Consider the following 27,500-nt stretch of genomic DNA (forward strand, 5'->3'; position numbering starts at 1 on the left):
TCAGTCTGACATGGGGAGTATCTTTTCCCTGGGTGTTTTCCTCCTGCAGTCTGACATGGAGAGTCTCTTTTCCCTGGGTGTTTTCCTCCTGCAGTCAGTCTGACATGGGGGGTCTCTTTTCCCTGGGTGTTTTCCTCCTGCAGTCTGACATGGGGAGTCTCTTTTCCCTGGGTGTTTTCCTCCTGCAGTCTGACTGACATGGGGAGTCTCTTTTCCCTGGGTGTTTTCCTCCTGCAGTCAGTCTGACATGGGGGGTCTCTTTTCCCTGGGTGTTCTCCTCCTGCAGTCTGACTGACATGGGGAGTCTCTTTTCCCTGGGTGTTTTCCTCCTGCAGTCTGACTGACATGGGGAGTCTCTTTTCCCTGGGTGTTTTCCTCCTGCAGTCTGACATGGAGAGTCTCTTTTCCCCTGGGTGTTTTCCTCCTGCAGTCTGACTGACATGGAGTCTCTCTTTCCCCTGGGTGTTTTCCTCCTGCAGTCTGACTGACATGGAGAGTCTCTTTTCCCCTGGGTGTTTTCCTCCTGCAGTCTGACATGGGGAGTCTCTTTCCCCTGGGTGTTTTCCTCCTGCAGTCTGACATGGAGAGTCTCTTTTCCCCTGGGTGTTTTCCTCCTGCAGTCTGACATGGAGAGTCTCTTTTCCCCTGGGTGTTTTCCTCCTGCAGTCTGACATGGAGAGTCTCTTTTCCCTGGGTGTTTTCCTCCTGCAGTCTGACATGGAGAGTCTCTTTCCCCTGGGTGTTTTCCTCCTGCAGTCTGACATGGGGAGTCTCTTTTCCCTGGGTGTTTTCCTCCTGCAGTCAGTCTGACATGGGGAGTCTCTTTTCCCTGGGTGTTTTCCTCCTGCAGTCTGTCTGACTGGGGAGTCTCTTTCCCCTGGGTGTTTTCCTCCTGCAGTCTGACATGGGGAGTCTCTTTCCCCTGGGTGTTTTCCTCCTGCAGTCTGACATGGAGAGTCTCTTTTCCCTGGGTGTTTTCCTCCTGCAGTCTGTCTGACTGGGGAGTCTCTTTCCCCTGGGTGTTTTCCTCCTGCAGTCTGACATGGGGAGTCTCTTTTCCCTGGGTGTTTTCCTCCTGCAGTCTGACATGGGGAGTCTCTTTCCCCTGGGTGTTTTCCTCCTGCAGTCTGACATGGAGAGTCTCTTTTCCCTGGGTGTTTTCCTCCTGCAGTCTGACATGGGGAGTCTCTTTTCCCTGGGTGTTTTCCTCCTGCAGTCTGACATGGGGAGTCTCTTTTCCCCTGGGTGTTTTCCTCCTGCAGTCTGACATGGGGTGTCTCTTTCCCTGGGTGTTTTCCTCCTGCAGTCTGACATGGGGAGTCTCTTTTCCCCTGGGTGTTTTCCTCCTGCAGTCTGACATGGGGAGTCTCTTTTCCCCTGGGTGTTTTCCTCCTGCAGTCAGTCTGACATGGGGAGTCTCTTTTCCCTGGGTGTTTTCCTCCTGCAGTCTGACATGGGGAGTCTCTTTTCCCTGGGTGTTTTCCTCCTGCAGTCTGACATGAGGAGTCTCTTTTCCCTGGGTGTTTTCCTCCTGCAGTCTGACATGGGGGGTCTCTTTCCCCTGGGTGTTTTCCTCCTGCAGTCTGACATGGGGGGTCTCTTTTCCCCTGGGTGTTTTCCTCCTGCAGTCTGACATGGGAGTCTCTTTTCCCTGGGTGTTTGTTTCATCTTCCTACAGAAATGTAGAGCGTTGTCCCATTCCCTTATGAGCTTCCTGTTGTAATTATTGCCGGGGAGGCAGGAGCATGGGGACAGGGCTGGGGGAGTGGGGGAGTTGAGAGGCAGTGAGAGAAAGGCATCCTTCTGATGCTCCTCTTCTTGGGTGGGTGGGGGGTGAGCGGGAAATGGGGATGGTTATAGGGAGAGACAGATGACGAGGGAGGGAGAGGAAAGACGAGTTTTGGAGTTTTCCCCCTCTGCCCCCCAGTCCCCGAACTAATCAGTACAGCTCTGTCATTGTCGCTCCGGGGGAGTGGGCATGCTACACGCACACACACACACACACACACACACACTAAAATACCATAGACCACACACACACACACACACACTAAAATAGCATAAAGCAAGCGCACACACACACACACACACACACACACACACACAAAAATAGCATAAAGCAAGCGCACACACACACACACACACACACTAAGATACCATAAACCACACACACACACACACACACTAAAAATACCATAAACCACACACACACACACACTAAAATACCATAAACCACACACACACACACACACACTAAAATACCATAAACCACACACACACACACACTAAAATACCATAAACCACACACACACACACACACACACACACACACACACACACACACACACACACACACACACACTAAAATACCATAAACCACGCGCACACACACATACTAGAATACCATAAACCACACACACACACTAAAATACCATAAACCACACACACACACTAAAATACCATAAACTACACACACAAACACACACTAAAATACCAAAAACCACACACCAAAAAAATCTAAAACCACACACAAACACAAGGAAGCACGCATGTATAAACGCACCACACAACCCTCCCGCACACACACACTAAACACACCACAGACACACAGACACACACACACACACACAAAGACACACACACAGACACAGACAGACACACACACACACAACACACACAAAGACACACACACAGACACAGACAGACACACACACACACACACAGACACACACACAAACACACACACACACACACACACAGACACACACACACACACACACACACACACACACACACACACTAAAATACCATAGACCACACACACACACACACACACTAAAATAATAAAGCAAGCGCACAAACACCACACACACACACACTAAAATAGCATAAACCGCACACACACACACACAAAAAGATACCATAAACCACACACACACACACACTAAAATACCATAAACCACACACACACACACACTAAAATACCATAAACCACACACACACACACACACACTAAAATACCATAAACCACACACACACACACACACACACACTAAAATACCATAAACCACACACACACACACACACACACACACACACACAACCACACACACACACACACACTAAAATACCATAAACCACGCGCACACACACATACTAGAATACCATAAACCACACACACACACTAAAATACCATAAACCACACACACACACTAAAATACCATAAACCACACACACACACTAAAATACCATAAACCACACACACAAACACAAGGAAGCACGCATGTATAAACGCACACACAACCCTCCCGCACACACACACACAAAGACACACACACAGACACAGACAGACACACACACACACACACAAAGACACACACACAGACACAGACAGACACACACACACACACACACACACAAAGACACACACACAGACACAGACAGACACACACACACACACACACACACACACACACACACACACACACACACACACACACACACACACACACACACACACACACACACAGACACAGACACAGACACAGACACAGACACACACACACACACACACACACACAGACCCCAGATGTTGAGTATTAATGAGTCCAATTCAAATCTTGACATTCGGCAGTGAGGGAGGGACTGGGAGATTTTGTGACTTCATTGAGGATGATCAGTCATAAACAGAGGGGAAATTAAATGTCTGTCCTCATCTCTCAGGGTCCTGTCTGTCTGAGGGAGAGGAGAGTCTGTCCTCATCTCTCAGGGTCCTGTCTGTCTGAGGGAAGGAGAGTCTGTCCTCATCTCTCAGGGTCCTGTCTGTCTGAGGGAGAGTCTGTCCTCATCTCTCTCAGGGTCCTGTCTGTCTGAGGGAGAGGAGAGTCTGTCCTCATCTCTCAGGGTCCTGTCTGTCTGAGGGAGAGTCTGTCCTCATCTATCAGGGTCCTGTCTGTCTGAGGGAGAGTCTGTCCTCATCTATCAGGGTCCTGTCTGTCTGAGGGAGAGGAGAGTCTGTCCTCATCTAGGGTCCTGTCTGTCTGAGGGTCCTCATCTATCTGTCTGAGGGAGAGTCTGTCCTCATCTATCAGGGTCCTGTCTGTCTGAGGGAGAGTCTGTCCTCATCTATCAGGGTCCTGTCTGTCTGAGGGAGAGGAGAGTCTGTCCTCATCTCTCAGGGTCCTGTCTGTCTGAGGGAGACAGAGTCTGTCCTCATCTCTCTCAGGGTCCTGTCTGTCTGAGGGAGAGGAGAGTCTGTCCTCATCTCTCAGGGTCCTGTCTGTCTGAGGGAGAGGAGAGTCTGTCCTCATCTCTCTCAGGGTCCTGTCTGTCTGAGGGAGAGTCTGTCCTCATCTCTCTCAGGGTCCTGTCTGTCTGAGGGAGAGTCTGTCCTCATCTCTCTCAGGGTCCTGTCATCATAGATGGTATTAGTGATGCTGTTTCACTGTATCAGACCATCATAGATGGTATTAATGATGCTGTTTCACTGTTAAACCATCACAGATGGTATTAGTGAGGCTGTTTCACTGTTAAACCATCATAGATGGTATTAGTGATGCTGTTTCACTGTTAAACCATCACAGATGGTATTAGTGATGCTGTTTCACTGTTAAACCATCATAGATGGTATTAGTGATGCTGTTTCACTGTTAAACCATCATAGATGGTATTAGTGATGCTGTTTCACTGTTAAACCATCATAGAGGGTATTAGTGATGCTGTTTCACTGTTAAACCATCATAGATGGTATTAGTGATGCTGTTTCACTGTATCAGACCATCATAGATGGTATTAGTGATGCTGTTTCACTGTATCAGACCATCATAGATGGTATTAGTGATGCTGTTTCACTGTATCAGACCATCATAGATGGTATTAGTGATGCTGTTTCACTGTTAAACCATCATAGATGGTATTAGTGATGCTGTTTCACTGTTAAACCATCATAGATGGTATTAGTGATGCTGTTTCACTGTTAAACCATCATAGATGGTATTAGTGATGCTGTTTCACTGTTAAACCATCATAGATGGTATTAGTGATGCTGTTTCACTGTTAAACCATCATAGATGGTATTAGTGATGCTGTTTCACTGTATCAGACCATCATAGATGGTATTAGTGATGCTGTTTCACTGTATCAGACCATCATAGATGGTATTAGTGATGCTGTTTCACTGTATCAGACCATCATAGATGGTATTAGTGATGCTGTTTCACTGTTAAACCATCATAGATGGTATTAGTGATGCTGTTTCACTGTTAAACCATCATAGATGGTATTAGTGATGCTGTTTCACTGTTAAACCATCATAGATGGTATTAGTGATGCTGTTTCACTGTTAAACCATCATAGATGGTATTAGTGATGCTGTTTCACTGTTAAACCATCATAGATGGTATTAGTGATGCTGTTTCACTGTTAAACCATCATAGATGGTATTAGTGATGCTGTTTCACTGTTAAACCATCATAGATGGTATTAGTGATGCTGTTTCACTGTATCAGACCATCATAGATGGTATTAGTGATGCTGTTTCACTGTTAAACCATCATAGATGGTATTAGTGATGCTGTTTCACTGTTAAACCATCATAGATGGTATTAGTGATGCTGTTTCACTGTTAAACCATCATAGATGGTATTAGTGATGCTGTTTCACTGTTAAACCATCATAGATGGTATTAGTGATGCTGTTTCACTGTTAAACCATCATAGATGGTATTAGTGATGCTGTTTCACTGTTAAACCATCATAGATGGTATTAGTGATGCTGTTTCACTGTTAAACCATCATAGATGGTATTAGTGATGCTGTTTCACTGTTAAACCATCATAGATGGTATTAGTGATGCTGTTTCACTGTTAAACCATCATAGATGGTATTAGTGATGCTGTTTCACTGTTAAACCATCATAGATGGTATTAGTGATGCTGTTTCACTGTTAAACCATCATAGATGGTATTAGTGATGCTGTTTCACTGTTAAACCATCATAGATGGTATTAGTGATGCTGTTTCACTGTTAAACCATCATAGATGGTATTAGTGATGCTGTTTCACTGTTAAACCATCATAGATGGTATTAGTGATGCTGTTTCACTGTTAAACCATCATAGATGGTATTAGTGATGCTGTTTCACTGTTAAACCATCATAGATGGTATTAGTGATGCTGTTTCACTGTTAAACCATCATAGATGGTATTAGTGATGCTGTTTCACTGTTAAACCATCATAGATGGTATTAGTGATGCTGTTTCACTGTTAAACCATCATAGATGGTATTAGTGATGCTGTTTCACTGTTAAACCATCATAGATGGTATTAGTGATGCTGTTTCACTGTTAAACCATCATAGATGGTATTAGTGATGCTGTTTCACTGTTAAACCATCATAGATGGTATTAGTGATGCTGTTTCACTGTTAAACCATCATAGATGGTATTAGTGATGCTGTTTCACTGTTAAACCATCATAGATGGTATTAGTGATGCTGTTTCACTGTTAAACCATCATAGATGGTATTAGTGATGCTGTTTCACTGTTAAACCATCATAGATGGTATTAGTGATGCTGTTTCACTGTTAAACCATCATAGATGGTATTAGTGATGCTGTTTCACTGTTAAACCATCATAGATGGTATTAGTGATGCTGTTTCACTGTTAAACCATCATAGATGGTATTAGTGATGCTGTTTCACTGTTAAACCATCATAGATGGTATTAGTGATGCTGTTTCACTGTTAAACCATCATAGATGGTATTAGTGATGCTGTTTCACTGTTAAACCATCATAGATGGTATTAGTGATGCTGTTTCACTGTATCAGACCATCATAGATGGTATTAGTGATGCTGTTTCACTGTATCAGACCATCATAGATGGTATTAGTGATGCTGTTTCACTGTTAAACCATCATAGATGGTATTAGTGATGCTGTTTCACTGTTAAACCATCATAGATGGTATTAGTGATGCTGTTTCACTGTTAAACCATCATAGATGGTATTAGTGATGCTGTTTCACTGTTAAACCATCATAGATGGTATTAGTGATGCTGTTTCACTGTTAAACCATCATAGATGGTATTAGTGATGCTGTTTCACTGTTAAACCATCATAGATGGTCAGTGATGCTGTTTCAAACAGACCATCATAGATGGTATTAGTGATGCTGTTTCACTGTATCAGACCATCATAGATGGTATTAGTATGAAAACATCATAGATGGTATTAGTGATGCTGTTTCACTGTTAAACTGCTAGATGGTATTAGTGATGTTGTTTCGTTTGTTAAACCATCATAGATGGTATTAGGATGCTGTGACTGTTAAACCATCATAGATGGTATTAGAATGCTGTTTCACTGTTAAACCATCATAGATGGTAGTGATGCGCTTCTGAAAGTCAAGATGGTATTAGTGAGCTGTTTCTCTCATTAAACCATCTGGGTAAGTGATGCTGCCTGTTAGCTTGGGTATTAGTGATGCTGTTTCACTGTATCAGAACGCATCATAGATGGGGCTAAGTGATGCTGTGGGAACGATGCTGAATGGGTGGGGCTAAAGCTTCAGGGGTGGGAAGTGATGCTGAATGGGTGGGGCTAACCATCATAGATGGTATTAGTGATGCTGAACGATGACTAAAGCTAGATGGGTGGGATGCTGTTTCAAAGCCATCATAGATGGTGTGAGTGATGCTGAATGGGTGGGGCTAAAGCTATCAGAGATGTGTGAAACCATCATAGATGAATTAGTGAGGGCACTGTTAAACCATCATAGATGGTATTAGTGAACTGTTTCACTGTTGAACCATCATAGATGGTATTAATGCTGTTTCACTGTTAAACCATCATAGATGGTAATGGGTTTCACTAAAACCATCATAGATGGTATTAGTGATGCTGTTGAATGGGTTAAAGCATCATAGATGGTATGAACAATGCTGAATGGGTGGGGCTAAACCATCATAGATGGTAAGTGATGCTGTTTCACTGTTAAACCATCATAGATGGTATTAGTGATGCTGTTTCACTGTTAAACCATCATAGATGGTATTAGTGATGCTGTTTCACTGTTAAACCATCATAGATGGTATTAGTGATGCTGTTTCAATGGGTAAACCATCATAGATGGTATTACAATGCTGAATGGGTGTTAAAGCATCATAGAGGGTGGGAACACTGTTGAATGATGGTGGGCTGTTTCTAAAGCATCATAGATGGTGTTAACAATGCTGAATGGGTGTTAAACCATCATAGATGGTATTAGTGATGCTGTTTCACTGTTAAACCATCATAGAGGGTAAAGCTGTTTCAGGGTGGGAACCATCTGATGGGTGGGATGCTGTTTCACTGGTGTGAACCATGCTAGATGGGTGTGGGCTAAAGCATCATAGATGGTGTTAACGTGATGGGTGTTTCTAAAGCATCATAGATGGTATGAGTGATGCTGTTTGGGTGTTAAACCATCATAGATGGTATTAGTGATGCTGTTTCACTGTTAAACCATCATAGATGGTATTAGTGATGCTGTTTCACTGTTAAACCATCATAGATGGTATTAGTGATGCTGAATTCACTGGGGCTAAAGCATCATAGATGGTATTAGTGATGCTGTTTCACTGTTAAACCATCATAGATGGTATGAGTGATGCTGAATCACTGGGGCTAAACCATCATAGATGGTATTAGTGATGCTGAATGGGTCAGGGCAATAGATGGTATTAGGGATGTGACTGTATCAGCTCATAGATGGTATTAGTGATGCTGCTTCACTGTTAAACCATCATAGATGGTGTTTCACTGGGCTAGTGATGCTGAGGGTGTGTTAAACCATCTAGATGGGGTGGGCTATTAGTGATGCTTTTCACTGTTAAACCATCATAGATGGTATTAGTGATGCTGTTTCACAAACCATCATAGATGCATTAGTGATGAGATGAAATCATCATAGATGGTATTAGTGATGCTGTTTCACTGTTAAACCATCATAGATGGTATTAGTGATGCTGTTTCACTGTTAAACCATCACAGATGGTATCCCTGATGCTGTTTCACTGTTAAACCATCATAGATGGTATTAGTGATGCTGTTTCATCTGTTAAACCATCATAGATGGTATTAGTGATGATTTAAACATCATAGATGGTATTAGTGATGCTGTTTCAAAACCATCACAGATGAAATAAATATGGGTGTCAGTAAAAACAAAAGCTTTAAATTGTTGCCAGCAGCACAGTTCGTCACCAACGCCCTGGACAACATGAAAACACCCTAACCAGCTCTGCTAGGGAGAGTGAGGTGTTGTCTCGTTTGTGTCTGGAAGCAGCTTGGGTGCTTGACTGTCGTCGTGAGGTCAGAACGCTCGGATCAACTCCTCGTCCAGTGTGCGCTCTGAAAGTAATGTTCAGTGAGCTGTTCTCTCATTACGTCTGGAAGTAGCTAGCCTGTTAGCTTGGGTGCTTGACAGCTGTTGTTAGTACAGAACGCTCGGTGGGGCTGGAAGCTTCAGGGGGTGGGAACGATTCTGAATGGGTGGGGCTAAAGCTATAGAGGGTGGGAACGATTCTGAATGGGTGGGGCTAAAGCTTCAGAGGGTGGGAACGATGCTGAATGGGTGGGGCTAAAGCTTCAGAGGGTGGGAACGATGCTGAATGGGTGGGGCTAAAGCTATAGAGGGTGTGAATGATGCTGAATGGGTGGGGCTAAAGCTATAGAGGGTGTGAACGATGCTGAATGGGTGGGGCTAAAGCTTCAGAGGGTTGAACGATGCTGAATTTTGGGGCTAAAGCTTCAGAGGGTGTGAACTGGGAATGGGTGGGGCTAAAGCTATAGAGGGTGTGAACGATTCTGAATGGGTGGGGCTAAAGCTATAGAGGGTGTGAACGATTCTGAATGGGTGGGGCTAAAGCTATAGAGGGTGTGAACAATGCTGAATGGGTGGGGCTAAAGCTTTAGAGGGTGGGAACAATGCTGAATGGGTGGGGCTAAAGCTATAGAGGGTGTGAACAATGCTGAATGGGTGGGGCTAAAGCTTTAGAGGGTGGGAACAATGCTGAATGGGTGGGGCTAAAGCTTTAGAGGGTGGGAACGATGCTGAATGGGTGGGGCTAAAGCTTCAGGGGGTGTGAACGATGCTGAAGGGGTGGGGCTAAAGCTATAGAGGGTGTGAACGGTGCTGAATGGGTGGGGCTAAAGCTTAAGAGGGTGTGAACGATGCTGAATGGGTGGGGCTAAAGCTTCCAGAGGGTGTGAACGATGCTGAATGGGTTCTAAAGCTTAAGAGGGTGTGAACGATGCTGAATGGGTGGGGCTAAAGCTGAGGGTGTGAATTGCTGAATGGGTGGGGCTAAAGCTTTAGAGGGTGTGAACGATGCTGAATGGGTGGGGCTAAGGCTTAAGAGGGTGTGAACGATGCTGAATGGGTGGGGCTAAAGCTTAAGAGGGTGTGAACGATGCTGAAGGGGTGGGGCTAAAGCTTCAGAGGGTGTGAACAATGCTGAATGGGTGGGGCTAAGGCTTAAGAGGGTGTGAACGATGCTGAAGGGGTGGGGCTAAAGCTTCAGAGGGTGTGAACAATGCTGAGATGACATCACATGTTGATCTCCACCATCTGGAGATGACATCACATGTTGATCTCCACCAATCTCTATGCACCCTGGAGATGACATCACATGTTGATCTCCACCAATCTCTATGCACCCTGGAGAAAACCACGAGTTGTAATTATTGATGCTAAAGACAAATAGACAAAGGTCATCCCTGTCTGGTTCCTTCTTGATAACGTAAATAATTCAGAGATCTGTCCAGTTGTTCATTTAGCTGCTTTAGGGGATTTATACAATAGCTCAATCCAGGAAATAAATACTGGACCAAAACTAAACTTTAATAATAATAATAATAATTAATTTAAACAGCCACCAATGGAACGCTTCTATTGATACGGTCCCTTCTGGAATGTTCCATTCCCTGGTATGATGATCAATGGAGGTGGCCTGAAGACACACTATTCCATATGAAGACCTGTAGGCTCTGATTGAATCAACGTCTGGATTACGCATTTAAATCCGCATGACGTTGAATCCCTTATGTTTTAAGTAGGGTGAGATTGTAGTCAAACTCATTTGGGATGGAAGTGTGTAGAAGAGTCCTCTGGGAATCGATCGTTACCAGTAGATTTCACATTTTGTAGATCACCAGCTCACCTCACTTCTAATTGGCCTTATTAAGGAAATTGTCTATCTTTCTTTGAACTTTTGTTTTCAGGTTTGATACAGTTTGGGATAACAATGTTGTATAAAGACTTGAGTTAATTTCAGAAGAATCCATTGTTATTCTACCATCTGGGGTCCATTGTTAAGCCCCCATCTGGGGGTCCATTGTTATTCTACCATCTGGGATCCATTGTTAAGCCCCCATCTGGGGTCCATTGTTATTCTACCATCTGGGGTCCATTGTTATTCTACCATCTGGGATCCATTGTTAAGCCCCCATCTGGGGTCCATTGTTATTCTACCATCTGGGGTCCATTGTTATTCTACCATCTGGGGTCCATTGTTATTCTCCCATCTGGGGTCCATTGTTATTCTACCATCTGGGGTCCATTGTTATTCTACCATCTGGGGTCCATTGTTATTCTACCATCTGGGGTCCATTGTTATTCTACCATCTGGGGTCCATTGTTATTCTACCATCTGGGGTCCATTGTTATTCTACCATCTGGGGTCCATTGTTATTCTACCATCTGGGGTCCATTGTTATTCTACCATCTGGGATCCATTGTTATTCTACCATCTGGGGTCCATTATTATTCTACCATCTGGGGTCCATTGTTATTCTACCATCTGGGGTCCATTGTTATTCTACCATCTGGGGTCCATTGTTATTCTACCATCTGGGGTCCATTGTTATTCTACCATCTGGGATCCATTGTTATTCTACCATCTGGGGTCCATTGTTATTCTACCATCTGGGGTCCATTGTTATTCTACCATCTGGGGTCCATTGTTATTCTACCATCTGGGGTCCATTGTTATTCTACCATCTGGGGTCCATTGTTATTCTACCATCTGGGGTCCATTGTTATTCTACCATCTGGGGTCCATTGTTATTCTACCATCTGGGGTCCATTGTTATTCTACCATCTGGGGTCCATTGTTATTCTACCATCTGGGGTCCATTGTTATTCTACCATCTGGGATCCATTGTTATTCTGCCATCTGGGGTCCATTGTTATTCTACCATCTGGGGTCCATTGTTATTCTACCATCTGGGATCCATTGTTATTCTACCATCTGGGGTCCATTATTATTCTACCATCTGGGGTCCATTGTTATTCTACCATCTGGGGTCCATTGTTATTCTACCATCTGGGATCCATTGTTATTCTGCCATCTGGGGTCCATTGTTATTCTACCATCTGGGGTCCATTGTTATTCTGCCATCTGGGGTCCATTGTTATTCTACCATCTGGGGTCCATTGTTATTCTACCATCTGGGGTCCATTGTTATTCTACCATCTGGGGTCCATTGTTATTCTACCATCTGGGGTCCATTGTTATTCTGCCATCTGGGGTCCATTGTTATTCCACCATCTGGGGTCACTATTGTTATTCTACCATCTTTGGTCGTATCAGCGCCCATTCTGCTATGAATCTGGGGTTCTCATTGTTATTCTACCATCTGGGGTTTTATATTTAATGGATTGTTATTTTAATCATCTGAGGGCTCCCCCTTCAAATCAATGTGATGCACTGCTACCGAGCGGGAGAGAGACTGGGGTCCATTGTTATTCTACCATCTGGGGTCCATTGTTATTCTACCATCTGGGGTCCATTGTTATTCTGACCATCTGGAGAGGAGGAGGAGGAGGATTGTTATTCTACCATCTGGGGTCCAGGAGGAGGAGGAGGGAGAGCATCTGGGGTCCATTGTTAGGAGGAGGGGACCATCTGGGGTCCATTGTTAGGGAGAGCTACCATCTGGGGGAGGATTGTTATTCTACCATCTGGGGTCCATTGTTATTCTACCATCTGGGTCCATTGTTATTCTACCATCTGGGGTCCATTGTTAGAGCTACCAGGGGTCTGGAGGAGGGAGAGCCATTGTGATTCTACCAGGGAGAGCCATGTGTTAGAGGAGGATCTGGGAGGAGGAGGGAGAGGAGGATTCTAGCATCTGGGGTCCATTGGATTCTACCATCTGGGGTCCATTGTTATTCTTCTGGGTGAGAGGGGTCCAGGACGGAGAGCTACGGGGTGCTGGAGGAGGAGGAGGGATTCTGCCATCTGGGAGAGGATTGTTAGAGCCATCTGGGGTGATTCTAGGAGGAGGAGGGAGAGCGACGGGGTGAGAGGGAGGAGGGAGAGCGTGTGGTGAGAGGAGGAGGGAGAGCTACCACTGGGTGATTGAGGAGGAGGGAGAGCGACGTGGGAGAGGAGGAGGGAGAGCGACGGGGTGAGAGGAGGAGGGAGAGCGTGTGGTGAGAGGAGGAGGGAGAGCGACGGGGTGAGAGGAGGAGGGAGAGCGATGGGTGAGAGGAGGAGGGAGAGCGGTGGGGTGAGAGGAGGAGGAGAGCCTGGGTGAGGTTCTCAGGAGGAGGAGGAGGGATATTTAATGGATTGGGTGAGAGGAGGAGGAGGAGGGAGCCCTTCAAATCAATGTGAGGAGCTAGAGGAGGGAGAGCGACGGGGTGAGAGGAGGAGGAGGGAGAGCGACGGGGTGAGAGGAGGAGGAGGAGGGAGAGCGACGGGGTGAGAGGAGGAGGAGGAGGGGGGAGAGCGACGGGGTGAGAGGAGGAGGGAGAGGAGGAGGAGGGGGGAGAGGAGGAGGGAGAGCGACGGGGTGAGAGGAGGAGGGAGAGCGATGTGGTGAGAGGAGGAGGGAGAGCGACGGGGTGAGAGGAGGAGGGAGAGCGACGGGGTGAGAGGAGGAGGGAGAGCGACGTGGTGAGAGGAGGAGGGAGAGCGACGTGGTGAGAGGAGGAGGGAGAGCGACGTGGGGAGAGGAGGAGGGAGAGCGACGTGGGGAGAGGAGGAGGGAGAGCGACGTGGTGAGAGGAGGAGGGAGAGCGACGTGGTGAGAGGAGGAGGGAGAGCGACGTGGTGAGAGGAGGAGGGAGAGCGACGTGGGGAGAGGAGGAGGGAGAGCGACGTGGTGAGAGGAGGAGGGAGAGCTACCCATTCTCTCCTTTTCTCACCCCCTTATTGTCTTTCCATGTCCCTTTGACAATTATCTCTCCAAATTCTCCTCTCAAATCAAATCAAAATCAAATCAAATGTATTTATATAGCCCTTCGTACATCAGCTGATATCTCAAAGTGCTGTACAGAAACCCAGCCTAAAACCCCAAACAGCAAGCAATGCAGGTGTAGAAGCACGGTGGCTAGGAAAAACTCCCTAGAAAGGCCAAAACCTAGGAAGAAACCTAGAGAGGAACCAGGCTATGAGGGGTGGCCAGTCCTCTTCTGGCTGTGCCGGGTGGAGATTATAACAGAACATGGCCAAGATGTTCAAATGTTCATAAATGACCAGCATGGTCGAATAATAATAAGGCAGAACAGTTGAAACTGGAGCAGCAGCACGGCCAGGTGGACTGGGGACAGCAAGGAGTCATCATGTCAGGTAGTCCTGGGGCATGGTCCTAGGGCTCAGGTCCTCCGAGAGAGAGAAAGAAAGAAAGAGAGAAGGAGAGAATTAGCGAAAGCACACTTAGATTCACACAGGACACCGAATAGGACAGGAGAAGTACTCCAGATATAACAAACTGACCCTAGCCCCCCGACACATAAACTACTGCAGCATAAATACTGGAGGCTGAGACAGGAGGGGTCAGGAGACACTGTGGCCCCATCCGAGGACAGGGCCAAACAGGAAGGATATAACCCCACCCACTTTGCCAAAGCACAGCCCACACCACTAGAGGGATATCTTCAACCACCAACTTACCATCCTGAGACAAGGCTGATTATAACCCACAAAAGATCTCCGCCACGGCACAACCCAATGGGGGGCGCCAACCCAGACATAATGACCACATCAGTGAATCAACCCACTCAGGTGACGCACCCCTTCCAGGGACGGCATGAGAGAGCCCCAGGAAGCCAGTGACTCAGCCCCTGTAATAGGGTTAGAGGCAGAGAATCCTCTCACCTCCCTCCCTCCCTCCTCTCCTTCCTCCTCCCTTTCCTCTCCTTCTCCTCCATTTCGCCACACTCTCTCCTCTCTCCTCCTCCCTCTCTCCTCACCTCTCCTCCTCCCCTCTTCCTCTCCTCCTCCCACCTCTCCTCTCTCCGTCTCTCCTCCTCCCCTCTTCCTCTCCTCCTTCCTCCCCCCTCTCCACCTCCCACCTCTCCTCTCTCCTCCTCCCCCCTCTCCTCTCTCCTCTCCTCTCTCCTCACCTCTCCTCCTCCCCTCTTCCTCTCCTCCTTCCTCCCTCCTCTCCTCCTCTCACCTCTCCTCGCTCCTCCTCCCACCTCTCCTCTCTCCCTCTCTCTTCACCTCTCCTCCTCCCCTCTTCCTTCCCTCCTCTCCTCCAGTGAAGACCTGATGTCTCATACTGCTAGGCTCTGCCCATCCTAAATTAAAGCTGATTGGCCACGTCACTGCAGTGACCCCTGACCTGTTGCATGACAGATTAGCTGTTTTAAATGTTTGCCAGTCTCTCTGTCTCTGCAGGCCTCTGCATTATTCAATACCTGTGAGAGGAGATCACTCTCTCTTTCTACCTCTCCATTCCTCTTCCTCCCATTCCACTATCTAGGTCTCCTTCACCTGTCTCTCTCTCTCTGTTCCTCTCTCTATGTCTCTCTCTCTCTCTCCATCTCTCTCTTTCTACCTCTCCATTCCTCTTCCTCCCATTCCACTATCTAGGTCTCCTTCACCTGTCTCTCTCTCTGTTCCTCTCTCTATGTCTCTCTCTCTCTCTCCATCTCTCTCTTTCTACCTCTCCATTCCTCTTCCTCCCATTCCACTATCTAGGTCTCCTTCACCTGTCTCTCTCTCTCTGTTCCTCTCTCTATGTCTCTCTCTCTCTCTCTCCATCTCTCTCTTTCTACCTCTCCATTCCTCTTCCTCCCATTCCACTATCTAGGTCTCCTTCACCTCTCTCTCTCTCTCTCTGTTCCTCTCTCTATGTCTCTCTCTCTCTCTCCATCTCTCTCTTTCTTTTGCGTGCTCAATCTCTCGCCCTCAATCTCTCTCTCTCTCGCCATCGCTCTCCATCGATCTCTTGACAGTACCAGTCAACAGTTTGGACACATCTACTCATTCCAGGTTTTTTCTTTATTTTGACAATTTTCTACATTGTAGAATAATAGTGAAGTCATCAAAACTATGAAATAACACACATGGAATCATGTAGTAACCAAAAAAGTGTTAAACAAATCTATGGTATTTTCTATTTTCTATATTCTTCAAAGTAAGCACCATTTGCATTCTCTCAACCAGCTTCACCTGCAATGCTATTCCAAGAGTTTTTAAATGAGTTCCCACATATGCTGAGCACTTCTTGGCTTCTTTTCCTTCACTTTTCCGTCCAATTCATCCCAAACCATCTCAATTGGGTTGAGGTCAGGTGATCGTGGAGGCCAGGTCATCTGATGCAGCACTCCATCACTCTCCTTTTTGGTTAAATAGCTCTTACTCAGCCTGGAGGTGTGTTGGGTCATTGTCCTGTTGAAAACAAATGATAGTCCCATTGAGCGCAAACCAGATGGGATGGTGTATCACTGCAGAATCCTGTGGTAACCATGCTGGTTAAGTGTGCCTTGAATTCTAAATAAATCACAGACAATATCACCAGCAAAGCACCATCACACCTCCTCCTCCTCCATGCTTCACGGTGGGAACTACACATGCAGAGATCATCCGTTCACCCACACTGCGTCTCACAAAGACACTGCGGTTGGGACCAAAAATCTAAAATGTCTCATCAGCCCAAAGGACAGATTTCCACCAGTCTATTGTCCATTACTCGTGTTTCTTGGCCCAAGATAGTCTCTTCTTATTGGTGTCCTTTAGTAGTGTTTTCTCTGCAGCAATTCCACCATGACGGCCTGATTCACACTGTCTTCTCTGAACAGTTGATGTTGAGATGTGTCTGTTACTTGAACTCTGTGAAGCTTTTGTTTTGGGCTGCGGTTTCTGAGGCTGGTAACTCTAATGAACGTATCCTCTGCAGCAGAGGTAACAACACAACTGATTGGCTCAAATGCATTTAGAAGGAAAGAAATTCCACAAATGTAAGTTTAACAAGGGACACCTGTTAATTGAAATGCATTCCAGGTGACTACCTCATGAAGCTGGTTGAGAGAATGGGAGTGTTCAAAACTGTCATCAAGGCAAAGGGAGGCTACTTTAAAGTATCTCAAATAGAAAATATATTTTGATTTGTTTAATCATTTTTGTTGGTTACTACATGATTCCATATTGTGTTATTTCATAGTTTTGATGTCTTCACTATTATTCTACAATGTAGAAAATAGTCAAAAATAAAGAGAACCCCTGGAATGAGTAGATGAGTCCTAAAATGTTTGACTGGTAGTGCATATACAGTGAGGATGTAACTGGTTAACCACAGGCACCACACGGTCAAACTGCTACTGATGCTGGATTCATTGTGTAGATGTCTGTGTATTATCCAAACTGATGCTGGGGCTGGATTCATTGTGTAGATGTCTGTGTATTACCCAAACTGATTGATGCTGGGGCTGGATTCATTGTGTAGATGTCTGTGTATTACCCAAACTGATTGATGCTGGGACTGGATTCATTGTGTAGATGTCTGTGTATTACCCAAACTGATGCTGGATTCATTGTGTAGATGTCTGTGTATTACCCTCCATGTTGAGCAGTCAACAGAAACACACTGGCTCAATGCTTACACACCAGGCACTGAGAAACATCATCTCTGTGTGTGTGCCTGATTAAAAGCCATGGTGTGTGTGTGTGTGTGTGTGTGTGTGTGTGTGTGTGTGTGTGTGTGTGTGTGTGTGTGTGTGTGTGTGTGTGTGTGTGTGTGTGTGTGTGTGTGTGTGTGTGTGAAACGAGAGTACTCAGTGTGATGTCATTACATCAATAGCTCTTAATCCAGCCACTCAGCTGGCGCGCTCACACACACTCATACATACACACATTATAAACCTGATAATTCAGCTAGCAAGAACACTAATTTATTTTACTATGGCGAGGGGATGAAGGAAAAATAAGGCAAGAGAGAGAGGGGTTGAGATAGCTGGAGAGAGAGAGAGGGGGGTTGAGATAGTTGGAGAGAGAGAGGGGGGTTGAGATAGTTGGAGAGAGAGAGGGGGGTTGAGATAGTTGGAGAGAGAGAGGGGGGTTGAGATAGTTGGAGAGAGAGGGGGTGGGTGAGATAGTTGGAGTGAGAGAGGGGGTTGAGATAGTTGGAGTGAGAGAGGGGGTTGAGATAGTTGGAGTGAGAGAGGGGGTTGAGATAGTTGGAGTGAGAGAGGGGGTTGAGATAGTTGGAGAGAGAGAGGGGGTTGAGATAGTTGGAGAGAGGGGGGTTGAGATAGTTGGAGAGAGAGAGGGGGTTGAGATAGTTGGAGAGAGAGGTTGAGATAGTTGGAGAGAGGGGGGTTGAGATAGTTGGAGAGAGGGGGGTTGAGATAGTTGAGAGAGAGGGTTGAGAGAGGGGGTTGAGATAGTTGGAGAGAGAGAGGGGGTTGAGATAGTTGGAGAGAGAGAGGGGGGGTAGAGATAGTTGGAGAGAGAGAGGGGGTAGAGATAGTTGGAGAGAGAGGGGGTGAGATAGTTGGAGAGAGGGGTTGAGATAGTTGGAGAGAGAGAGGGGGTAGAGATAGTTGAGAGAGAGAGAGAGAGGGGTAGAGATAGTTGGAGAGAGAGAGGGGTGAGATAGTTGGAGAGAGAGGGGGGTTGAGATAGTTAGAGAGAGAGAGGGGTGGAGATAGTTGGAGAGAGAGGGGGTTGAGATAGTTGGAGAGAGAGGGGGGTTGAGATAGAGAGAGTGATTGAGACAGTTGGAGAGAGAGAGAGGGATTGAGATAGTTGGAGAGAGAGAGAGGGGTTGAGATAGTTGGAGAGGGGTTGAGATAGTTGGAGAGGTTGAGATAGTTGGAGAGGTTGAGATAGTTGGAGAGGTAGAGATAGTTGGAGAGGTAGAGATAGTTGGAGAGGTAGAGATAGTTGGAGAGGTAGAGATAGTTGGAGAGGTAGAGATAGTTGGAGAGGTAGAGATAGTTGGAGAGGTAGAGATAGTTGGAGAGAGAGAGAGAGAGAGAGAGAGAGAGAGATAGTTGGAGAGAGAGAGAGAGAGAGAGAGAGAGGTAGAGATAGTTGGAGAGAGAGAGAGAGAGAGAGAGAGAGAGAGAGAGAGAGAGGAGAGATAGTTGGAGAGAGAGAGAGAGGAGAGAGATAGTTGTAGAGAGATAGAGAGAGGGTAGAGATAGTTGGAGAGAGAGGGGGTTGAGATAGTTGGAGAGAGAGAGAGGGGTTGAGAGAGATAGTTGGAGAGAGAGAGGGGGTGGAGATAGTTGGAGAGAGAGAGGGGTGGAGATAGTTGGAGAGAGAGAGGGGTGGAGATAGTTGGAGAGAGAGAGGGGTGGAGATAGTTGGAGAGAGAGAGGGGTGGAGATAGTTGGAGAGAGAGAGGGGTTGAGATAGTTGGAGAGAGAGAGGGGGTTGAGATAGTTGGAGAGAGAGAGGGGGGTTGAGATAGTTGGAGAGAGAGGGGGGTTGAGATAGTTGGAGAGAGAGAGGGGGGTTGAGATAGTTGGAGAGAGAGAGGGGGTTGAGATAGTTGAAGAGAGGGGGGTTGAGATAGTTGGAGAGAGAGAGAGGGGGTGAGATAGTTGGAGAGAGAGAGGGGTTGAGATAGTTGGAGAGAGAGAGGGGGTTGAGAGAGAGAGAGTGATTGAGATAGTTGGAGAGAGAGAGAGAGGGGTTGAGATAGTTGGAGAGAGAGAGGGGGGTTGAGATAGTTGGAGAGAGAGTGGGGGGTTGAGATAGTGAGAGAGTTGAGAGAGGGGTTGAGATAGTGAGGGGGGGTGAGAGAGAGAGGGGTTGAGATAGTTGGAGAGAGAGAGAGGGGTTGAGATAGTTGAGAGAGAGAGAGAGAGGGGGTAGAGATAGTTGGAGAGAGAGAGAGAGAGGGGTCGAGATAGTTGGAGAGAGAGAGAGAGAGGGAGAGGGTAGAGATAGTTGGAGAGAGAGAGAGGGGGTGGAGATAGTTGGAGAGAGAGGGGGTGGAGATAGTTGGAGAGAGAGAGAGAGAGAGAGGGGGTGGAGATAGTTGGAGAGAGAGAGAGGTGGAGATAGTTGGAGAGAGAGAGAGAGAGAGAGAGAGAGAGAGGTGGAGATAGTTGGAGAGAGAGAGAGAGAGAGAGAGAGAGAGTTGGAGAGATAGTTGGAGAGAGAGAGAGGTAGAGATAGTTGGAGAGAGAGAGAGAGGTAGAGATAGTTGGAGAGAGAGAGAGAGGGGTAGAGATAGTTGGAGAGAGAGAGAGGGGTAGAGATAGTTGGAGAGGAGAGAGAGATAGAGAGGGAGAGAGGGGGTTGAGATAGTTGGAGAGAGAGAGAGAGAGAGGTAGAGATAGTTGGAGAGAGAGAGAGAGGGGTAGAGATAGTTGGAGAGAGAGAGAGAGAGAGAGAGAGGTAGAGATAGTTGGAGAGAGAGAGAGAGGGGTTGAGATAGTTGGAGAGAGAGAGAGAGGGGTTGAGATAGTTGGATTCGATTCCCGGGACCACCCATACGTAGAATGTATGCACACATGACTGTAAGTCGCTTTGGATAAAAGCGTCTGCTAAATGGCATATATATTATATAATATGACATTTGTAATGTCTGTATTGTTTTGAAACTGTTGTATGTGTAATGTTTACTGTTAATGTTTGTTGTTTTTCACTTTATATATTCACTTTATATGTTGTCTACCTCACTTGCTTTGGCAATGTTAACACATGTTCCCCATGCCAATAAAGCCCTTGAATTGAATTGAGAGAGAGGTTGAGATAGTTGTAGAGAGAGGAGGGAGCGATGCGGGTTAAGAGGAGAGTAGAGAGGGGGGGGGGGCAGTTTATTTTAATCACTCAAAACCTTCCTGGTAAATGTTATGGCATTTTCTTTCTTCTTGACAGCCTCCTCTTCCTCCTCTTCCTCCTCTCTGTCTCTCTCTCTGTCTCCTGTCTCCTCTCTCTCTCTCTGTCTCTCCTCCTCTCCCCCCTCCCCTCCCCTCCCCTCTCCTCTCTAATTCAAAGGGCTTTATTGGTATGTGAAACATATCTTTACATTGCCAAAGCAAATGGAGTAGACTAACAAAAAACTACGTAAATGTTAATTAACTTTCACCAGGTAGACTAACAAAAAACTACGTAAATGTTAATTAACTTTCACCAGTTCTAGGAGAATATAGACATGTTATATTATTGGCTGTACAGTGTTGTGACAATGTGTGAATAGTTGAAAGGGAAGATCAACAGATAGATATGGGTTGTATTTACAATGGTGTTTGTTCTCCATTGGTTGCCCTTTTGTCATGGCAACGGGCCACAAATCTTGCTGCTGTGATGTCACACCGCACGCGGTGGTATTTCGCCTAACAGATATGGGAGTTTATTAATGTTTGATTTGATTTAGTTTTCTAATTTTTTGTGGGTCTGTGTAATCTGAGAGAAATATGTGTCTCTAATATGGTCATACATTGGGCAGGAGGTTAGGAAGTGCAGCTCAGTTTCCACCTCATTTTGTGGGCAGTGAGCACATAGCCTGTCTTCTCTTGAGAGCCATGTCTGCCTACGGCGGCCTTTCACAATAGCAAGGCTATGCTCACTGAGTCTGTACATAGTCAAAGCTTTCCTTAAGTTTGAGTCAGTCACAGTGGTCAGGTATTCTGCCGCTGTGTAGTCTCTGTGTAGGGCCAAATAGGTTTACAATTTTCTCTGTTTTTTTGGTCAATTCTTTGAAATGTGTTAAGTAATTATCTTTTTTTTTCTCATGATTTGGTTGGGTCTAATTGTGTTTATCTGTCCTGGGACTCTGTGGGGTGTGTTTGTGAACAGAGCCCCAGGACCAGCTTGCTTTAGGGGACACTTCTCCAGGTTCATCTCTCTGTAGGTGATGACTTTGTTATGGAAGGTTTGGGAATCGCTTCCTTTTAGGTGGTTGTAGAATTTAATGGTTATAGAATTGAATGGATATTTTCTGGATTTTAGCAGGTAAAGTCTTAGTTCTGCTCTGCCTGCATTGTTTGGGGTTTTGTACACAAAGTATATTTTTGCACGCTGTGTCTCAATTTGGTGTCTCAATTTGGTGTTTGTCCCGTTTAGTGAATTCTTGGTTGGTGAGCGGACCCCAGACCTCACAACCATGAAAGGCAATGGGCTCTGACCAGATCTGACAGAATATATGCAGGAGATCTAGGTGCTGCTGTAGGCCCTGTTTGGTTGGTGACCGAAGCACCAGCTCATCAGCAAACAGGAGACATTTGACTTCAGATTCTAGCAGGGGAGGCCGGGTGCTGCAGACTGTTCTAGTGCCCGCGCCAATTCCTTGATGTATACAGTAGGGAGATCAAGTATTTGATACACTGCCGATTTTGCAGGTTTTCCTACTTACAAAGTACGTAGAGGTCTGTAATTTTTATCATAGGTACACTTCAACTGTGAGAGACGGAATCTAAAACAAAAATCCAGAAAATCACATTTGTATGATTTTTAAGTAATTCATTAGCATTATGTTGTGTATGTTGTGGAACTAAGACACCTCCTCTTTAATGCCCGTATGTTGTGGAACTAAGACACCTCCTCTTTTATGTCCGTATGTTGTGGAACTAAGACACCTCCTCTTTTATGCCCGTATGTTGTGGAACTAAGACACCTCCTCTTTTATGTCCGTATGTTGTGGAACTAAGACACCTCCTCTTTTATGTCCGTATGTTGTGGAACTAAGACACCTCCTCTTTTATGCCCGTATGTTGTGGAACTAAGACACCTCCTCTTTTATGCCCGTATGTTGTGGAACTAAGACACCTCCTCTTTTATGTCCGTATGTTGTGGAACTAAGACACCTCCTCTTTTATGCCCGTATGTTGTGGAACTAAGACACCTCCTCTTTTATGCCCGTATGTTGTGGAACTAAGACACCTCCTCTTTTATGTCCGTATGTTGTGGAACTAAGACACCTCCTCTTTTATGTCCGTATGTTGTGGAACTAAGACACCTCCTCTTTTATGTCCGTATGTTGTGGAACTAAGACACCTCCTCTTTTATGCCCGTATGTTGTGGAACTAAGACACCTCCTCTTTTATGTCCGTATGTTGTGGAACTAAGACACCTCCTCTTTTATGTCCGTATGTTGTGGAACTAAGACACCTCCTCTTTTATGCCCGTATGTTGTGGAACTAAGACACCTCCTCTTTTATGTCCGTATGTTGTGGAACTAAGACACCTCCTCTTTTATGCCCGTATGTTGTGGAACTAAGACACCTCCTCTTTTATGTCCGTATGTTGTGGAAGACACCTCCTCTTTTATGTCCGTATGTTGTGGAACTAAGACACCTCCTCTTTATGTCCGTATGTTGTGGAACTAAGACACCTCCTCTTTTATGTCCGTATGTTGTGGAAGACACCTCCTCTTTTATGCCCGTATGTTGTGGAACTAAGACACCTCCTCTTTTATGTCCGTATGTTGTGGAACTAAGACACCTCCTCTTTTATGCCCGTATGTTGTGGAACTAAGACACCTCCTCTTTTATGTCCGTATGTTGTGGAACTAAGACACCTCCTCTTTTATGTCCGTATGTTGTGGAACTAAGACACCTCCTCTTTTATGCCCGTATGTTGTGGAACTAAGACACCTCCTCTTTTATGTCCGTATGTTGTGGAACTAAGACACCTCCTCTTTTATGCCCGTATGTTGTGGAACTAAGACACCTCCTCTTTTATGTCCGTATGTTGTGGAACTAAGACACCTCCTCTTTTATGCCCGTATGTTGTGGAACTAAGACACCTCCTCTTTTATGCCCGTATTGTTGTCTTCTCTGTTGGAGCCCGGTCCGTCTGCTGGAGAGTCTCTCTGGTTGCGTTTCCCCCGAAGATCAAAGTATTTCAGGGTTAGAGTGGATACTTCAGAGTACCATTCAGAAATGTTCTCATAGATTAGATGTTTCGACGGTTGTCTGTATTCTCATCCTCGGTTTACGTCATTTCTAGCTGCTGACTAGTAATTTGTATTGAAGATTTTCTCTTATTCTGTAGGGATCGATGGTCTCAGAGTTGAACCACTTCCAGCCGTGGAGCCAAACTACCGCTGTATGTCCTCCGTGGCCTATAGACCTGTAGCCATTCCAACATGAGTGTTGATGTTCTTGTTCTGTATCGATAGTCTCCGATTTGATGTTCTTGTTCTGTATCGATAGTCTCAGAGTTGATGTTCTTGTTCTGTATCGATAGTCTCAGAGTTGATGTTCTTGTTCTGTATCGATAGTCTCAGAGTTGATGTTCTTGTTCTGTATCGATAGTCTCAGAGTTGATGTTCTTGTTCTGTATCGATAGTCTCAGAGTTGATGTTCTTGTTCTGTATCGATAGTCTCAGAGTTGATGTTCTTGTTCTGTATCGATAGTCTCAGAGTTGATGTTCTTGTTCTGTATCGATAGTCTCAGAGTTGATGTTCTTGTTCTGTATCGATAGTCTCAGAGTTGATGTTCTTGTTCCGTATCGATAGTCTCCGAGTTGATGTTCTTGGTCTGTATCGATAGTCTCAGAGTTGATGTTCTTGTTCCGTATCGATAGTCTCAGAGTTGATGTTCTTGTTCTGTATCGATAGTCTCAGAGTTGATGTTCTTGGTCTGTATCGATAGTCTCAGAGTTGATGTTCTTGTTCCGTATCGATAGTCTCAGAGTTGATGTTCTTGTTCTGTATCGATAGTCTCAGAGTTAAACGCTCCTGGTGGAATAGTCTTGTCCTTTGGTAGAGTTGTAGTTTCAACCACTTCACCAGCGTCACCCAGAATGCTTTGGTCTCAGAAATCCAACCGTTGGCCACCACAGCTGGAGTTTGTTTACCATCCTCCCCACAAGCCTTTTGGTGGGTTCGTATTTTGTCCTTTAGTTCATTCAATGTAATTGGAGAATCTCGCTGACAGATCAGTAATTACACACCATCTCGTTAGTATGCACTGCAAATGTAAACATTTTCTGTGTGTGTGTGTGTGTGTGTGTGTGTGTGTGTGTGTGTGTGTGTGTGTGTGTGTGTGTGTGTGTGTGTGTGTGTGTGTGTGTGTGTGTGTGTGTGTGTGTGTGTGTAAACCCATGTCTGAATTTTTCAGGTGTGTGACCTACTTTGTGTAGTGTTGGATTCTCTTGTTTTGTCTGTCTGTCTGTCTGTCTGTCTGTCCTTCTCTGTCTGTCTGTCCTTCTCTGTCTGTCTGTCCTTCTCTGTCTGTCTGTCCTTCTCTGTCTGTCTGTCTGTCTGTCTGTCTGTCTGTCTGTCTGTCTGTCTGTCTGTCTGTCTGTCTGTCTGTCTGTCTGTCTGTCTGTCTGTCTGTTGTCTGTGTTGAGTCCTGTCTGTCTGTCTGTGTTGAGTCCTGTCTGTCTGTCTGTGTTGAGTCCTGTCTGTCTGTCTGTGTTGAGTCCTGTCTGTCTGTCTGTGTTGAGTCCTGTCTGTCTGTCTGTGTTGAGTCCTGTCTGTCTGTCTGTGTTGAGTCCTGTCTGTCTGTCTGTGTTGAGTCCTGTCTGTCTGTCTGTGTTGAGTCCTGTCTGTCTGTCTGTCTGTCTGTCTGTCTGTCTGTCTGTCTGTGTTCTGTTCTGTCTGTCTGTCTGTCTGTCTGTCTGTGTTGAGTTCTGTCTGTCTGTCTGTCTGTCTGTCTGTCTGTCTGTCTGTCTGTCTGTCTGTCTGTGTCTGTCTGTCTCTGTCTGTCTGTCTGTCTGTCTGTCTGTCTGTCTGTCTGTCTGTCTGTCTGTCTGTCTGTCTGTCTGTCTGTCTGTCTGTCTGTCTGTCTGTCTGTCTGTCTGTCTGTCTGTCTGTCTGTGTTGAGTTCTGTCTGTCTGTCTGTCTGTCTGTCTGTCTGTCTGTCTGTCTGTCTGTCTGTGTTGAGTTCTGTCTGTCTGTCTGTCTGTCTGTCTGTCTGTCTGTCTGTCTGTCTGTCTGTGTTGAGTTCTGTCTGTCTGGTGTTAGTATATTAATAGTGTGTGCTTGATAGGACTGTCTTAGTTCCTCAGAAATCAGCTGTTCTCTGAACTGTTAAATCTCCCTCTCTCTCCCCCTCCCTCTCTCCCCCTCCTCTCTCTCTCCCTCTCTCCCCCTCCTCTCTCTCTCTCTCTCCCCTCCTCCTCTCTCTCCCCCCCCTCCTCTCCCCCACTCCTCTCTCTCTCCCCCCTCCTCCTCTCTCTCTCTCTCCTCCCTCCTCTCTCTCCCCCCTCCTCTCTCTTCTCTCCTCCCTCTCTCTCTCTCTCCTCCTCTCTCTCCCCCTCCTCTCTCTCTCCCCCTCCCTCTCTCTCCCCCTCCTCTCTCTCTCCCCCTCCTCTCTCTCTCCCCCTCCCCTCTCTCTCCCCCTCCCTCTCTCTCCCCCTCCCTCTCTCTCCCTCCCTCTCTCTCCCCCTCCTCTCTCTCTCCCCCTCCTCTCTCTCTCCCCTCCTCTCTCTCTCCCCCTCCCTTTCTCTCTCCCCTCCTCCTTTCTCTCTCCCCTCCCTCTCTCTCCCCCTCCTCTCTCTTTCTGTCAGGTGGAGATGGATGACATAGACAATGAGGAGAAGAGGTATCGTCTCTTCCTCCAGCTGCTAGGCGACAGCAGGAAGTGGGAGGAGTTTCAGCAGCTGATGCTCCTCCTCCAGGCGTGGCCACCTATGATGAAAGAGGAAGTGTAAGTGTATTTGATGTGATTTTTTTATCTCTCTAGTTCAATTCTGATTCTCTACCAGTCTCCCAAGGGTTGCACTCATTCACTCCCCTTTAAAAGATTGATGCATAGTGGGAGGGAAGGACAGACATGATATTAAGGAGGGAGAGAAAGAGTGGGAGGAGGGAGAGAAGGAGAAAGAGGGAGAGAAGGAGAAAGAGGGAGAGAAGGAGAAAGAGGGAGAGAAGGAGAAAGAGAGGGAGGAGGGAGAGAAGGAGAGGGGGAAAGGAGAGGAGGGGTGGAAGGAGGGAGAGAAGGAGAGGGGGAAGGAGAGGAGGGGTGGAATGAGGGGTGGAATGAAGGAGAGGAGGGGGGGAAGGAGGGAGAGGAGGGGTGGAAGGAGGGAGAGAAGGAGAGGGGTGGGAGGAGGGAGAGAAAGAGAGGGGGAGAGGAGAGGTGGGAGGGAGAGAGGGAGAGAAGGAGAGGAGGGAGAGAAGGAGAGGGGGGAATGGAGAGGGGAGGGGTGGGAGGAGGGAGAGAAAGAGAGGGGGAGAGGAGGGGTGGAAGGAGGGAGAGAAGGAGAGGAGGGAGAGAATGAGAGGGGGGAAGGAGAGGAGGGAGAGAGAGAGGGGGAAAGGAGAGGAGAGGAGGAGAGGGGGAAGGAGAGGAGGGGTGGAAGGAGGGAGAGAAGG

General features: G+C 46.4%; 1 protein-coding gene and 1 long non-coding RNA gene across 24 annotated transcripts in view; one reads left to right on the plus strand and one right to left on the minus strand.

Moving 5' to 3' along the window:
* Positions 1–27,500, plus strand: part of nbas (NBAS subunit of NRZ tethering complex) — a 384,598-nt gene that overhangs the window by 330,987 nt on the left and 26,111 nt on the right. For both annotated transcript variants that reach the window (XM_052524617.1, XM_052524618.1), the window contains exon 51: positions 26,693–26,832. In XM_052524617.1, the coding sequence (XP_052380577.1) occupies positions 26,693–26,832 (140 nt within the window). The remainder of the gene's footprint in view (positions 1–26,692; positions 26,833–27,500) is intronic.
* Positions 22,338–24,819, minus strand: LOC127931557 (uncharacterized). 22 transcript variants are annotated; one of them, XR_008141756.1, is made up of 4 exons: positions 23,601–24,819; positions 23,040–23,529; positions 22,926–23,001; positions 22,767–22,849 (listed from the first exon to the last, which is right to left on the minus strand). It is a non-coding gene; the product is annotated as an uncharacterized LOC127931557 (long non-coding RNA). The 22 variants fall into 22 exon arrangements; XR_008141747.1 differs by having other exon boundaries at positions 22,338–22,887; positions 22,964–23,529; XR_008141748.1 differs by having other exon boundaries at positions 22,338–22,811; positions 22,850–23,529.

The sequence above is a fragment of the Oncorhynchus keta genome, chromosome 8 (assembly GCF_023373465.1).
Source record: "Oncorhynchus keta strain PuntledgeMale-10-30-2019 chromosome 8, Oket_V2, whole genome shotgun sequence".
NCBI lineage: Eukaryota > Metazoa > Chordata > Actinopteri > Salmoniformes > Salmonidae > Oncorhynchus > Oncorhynchus keta.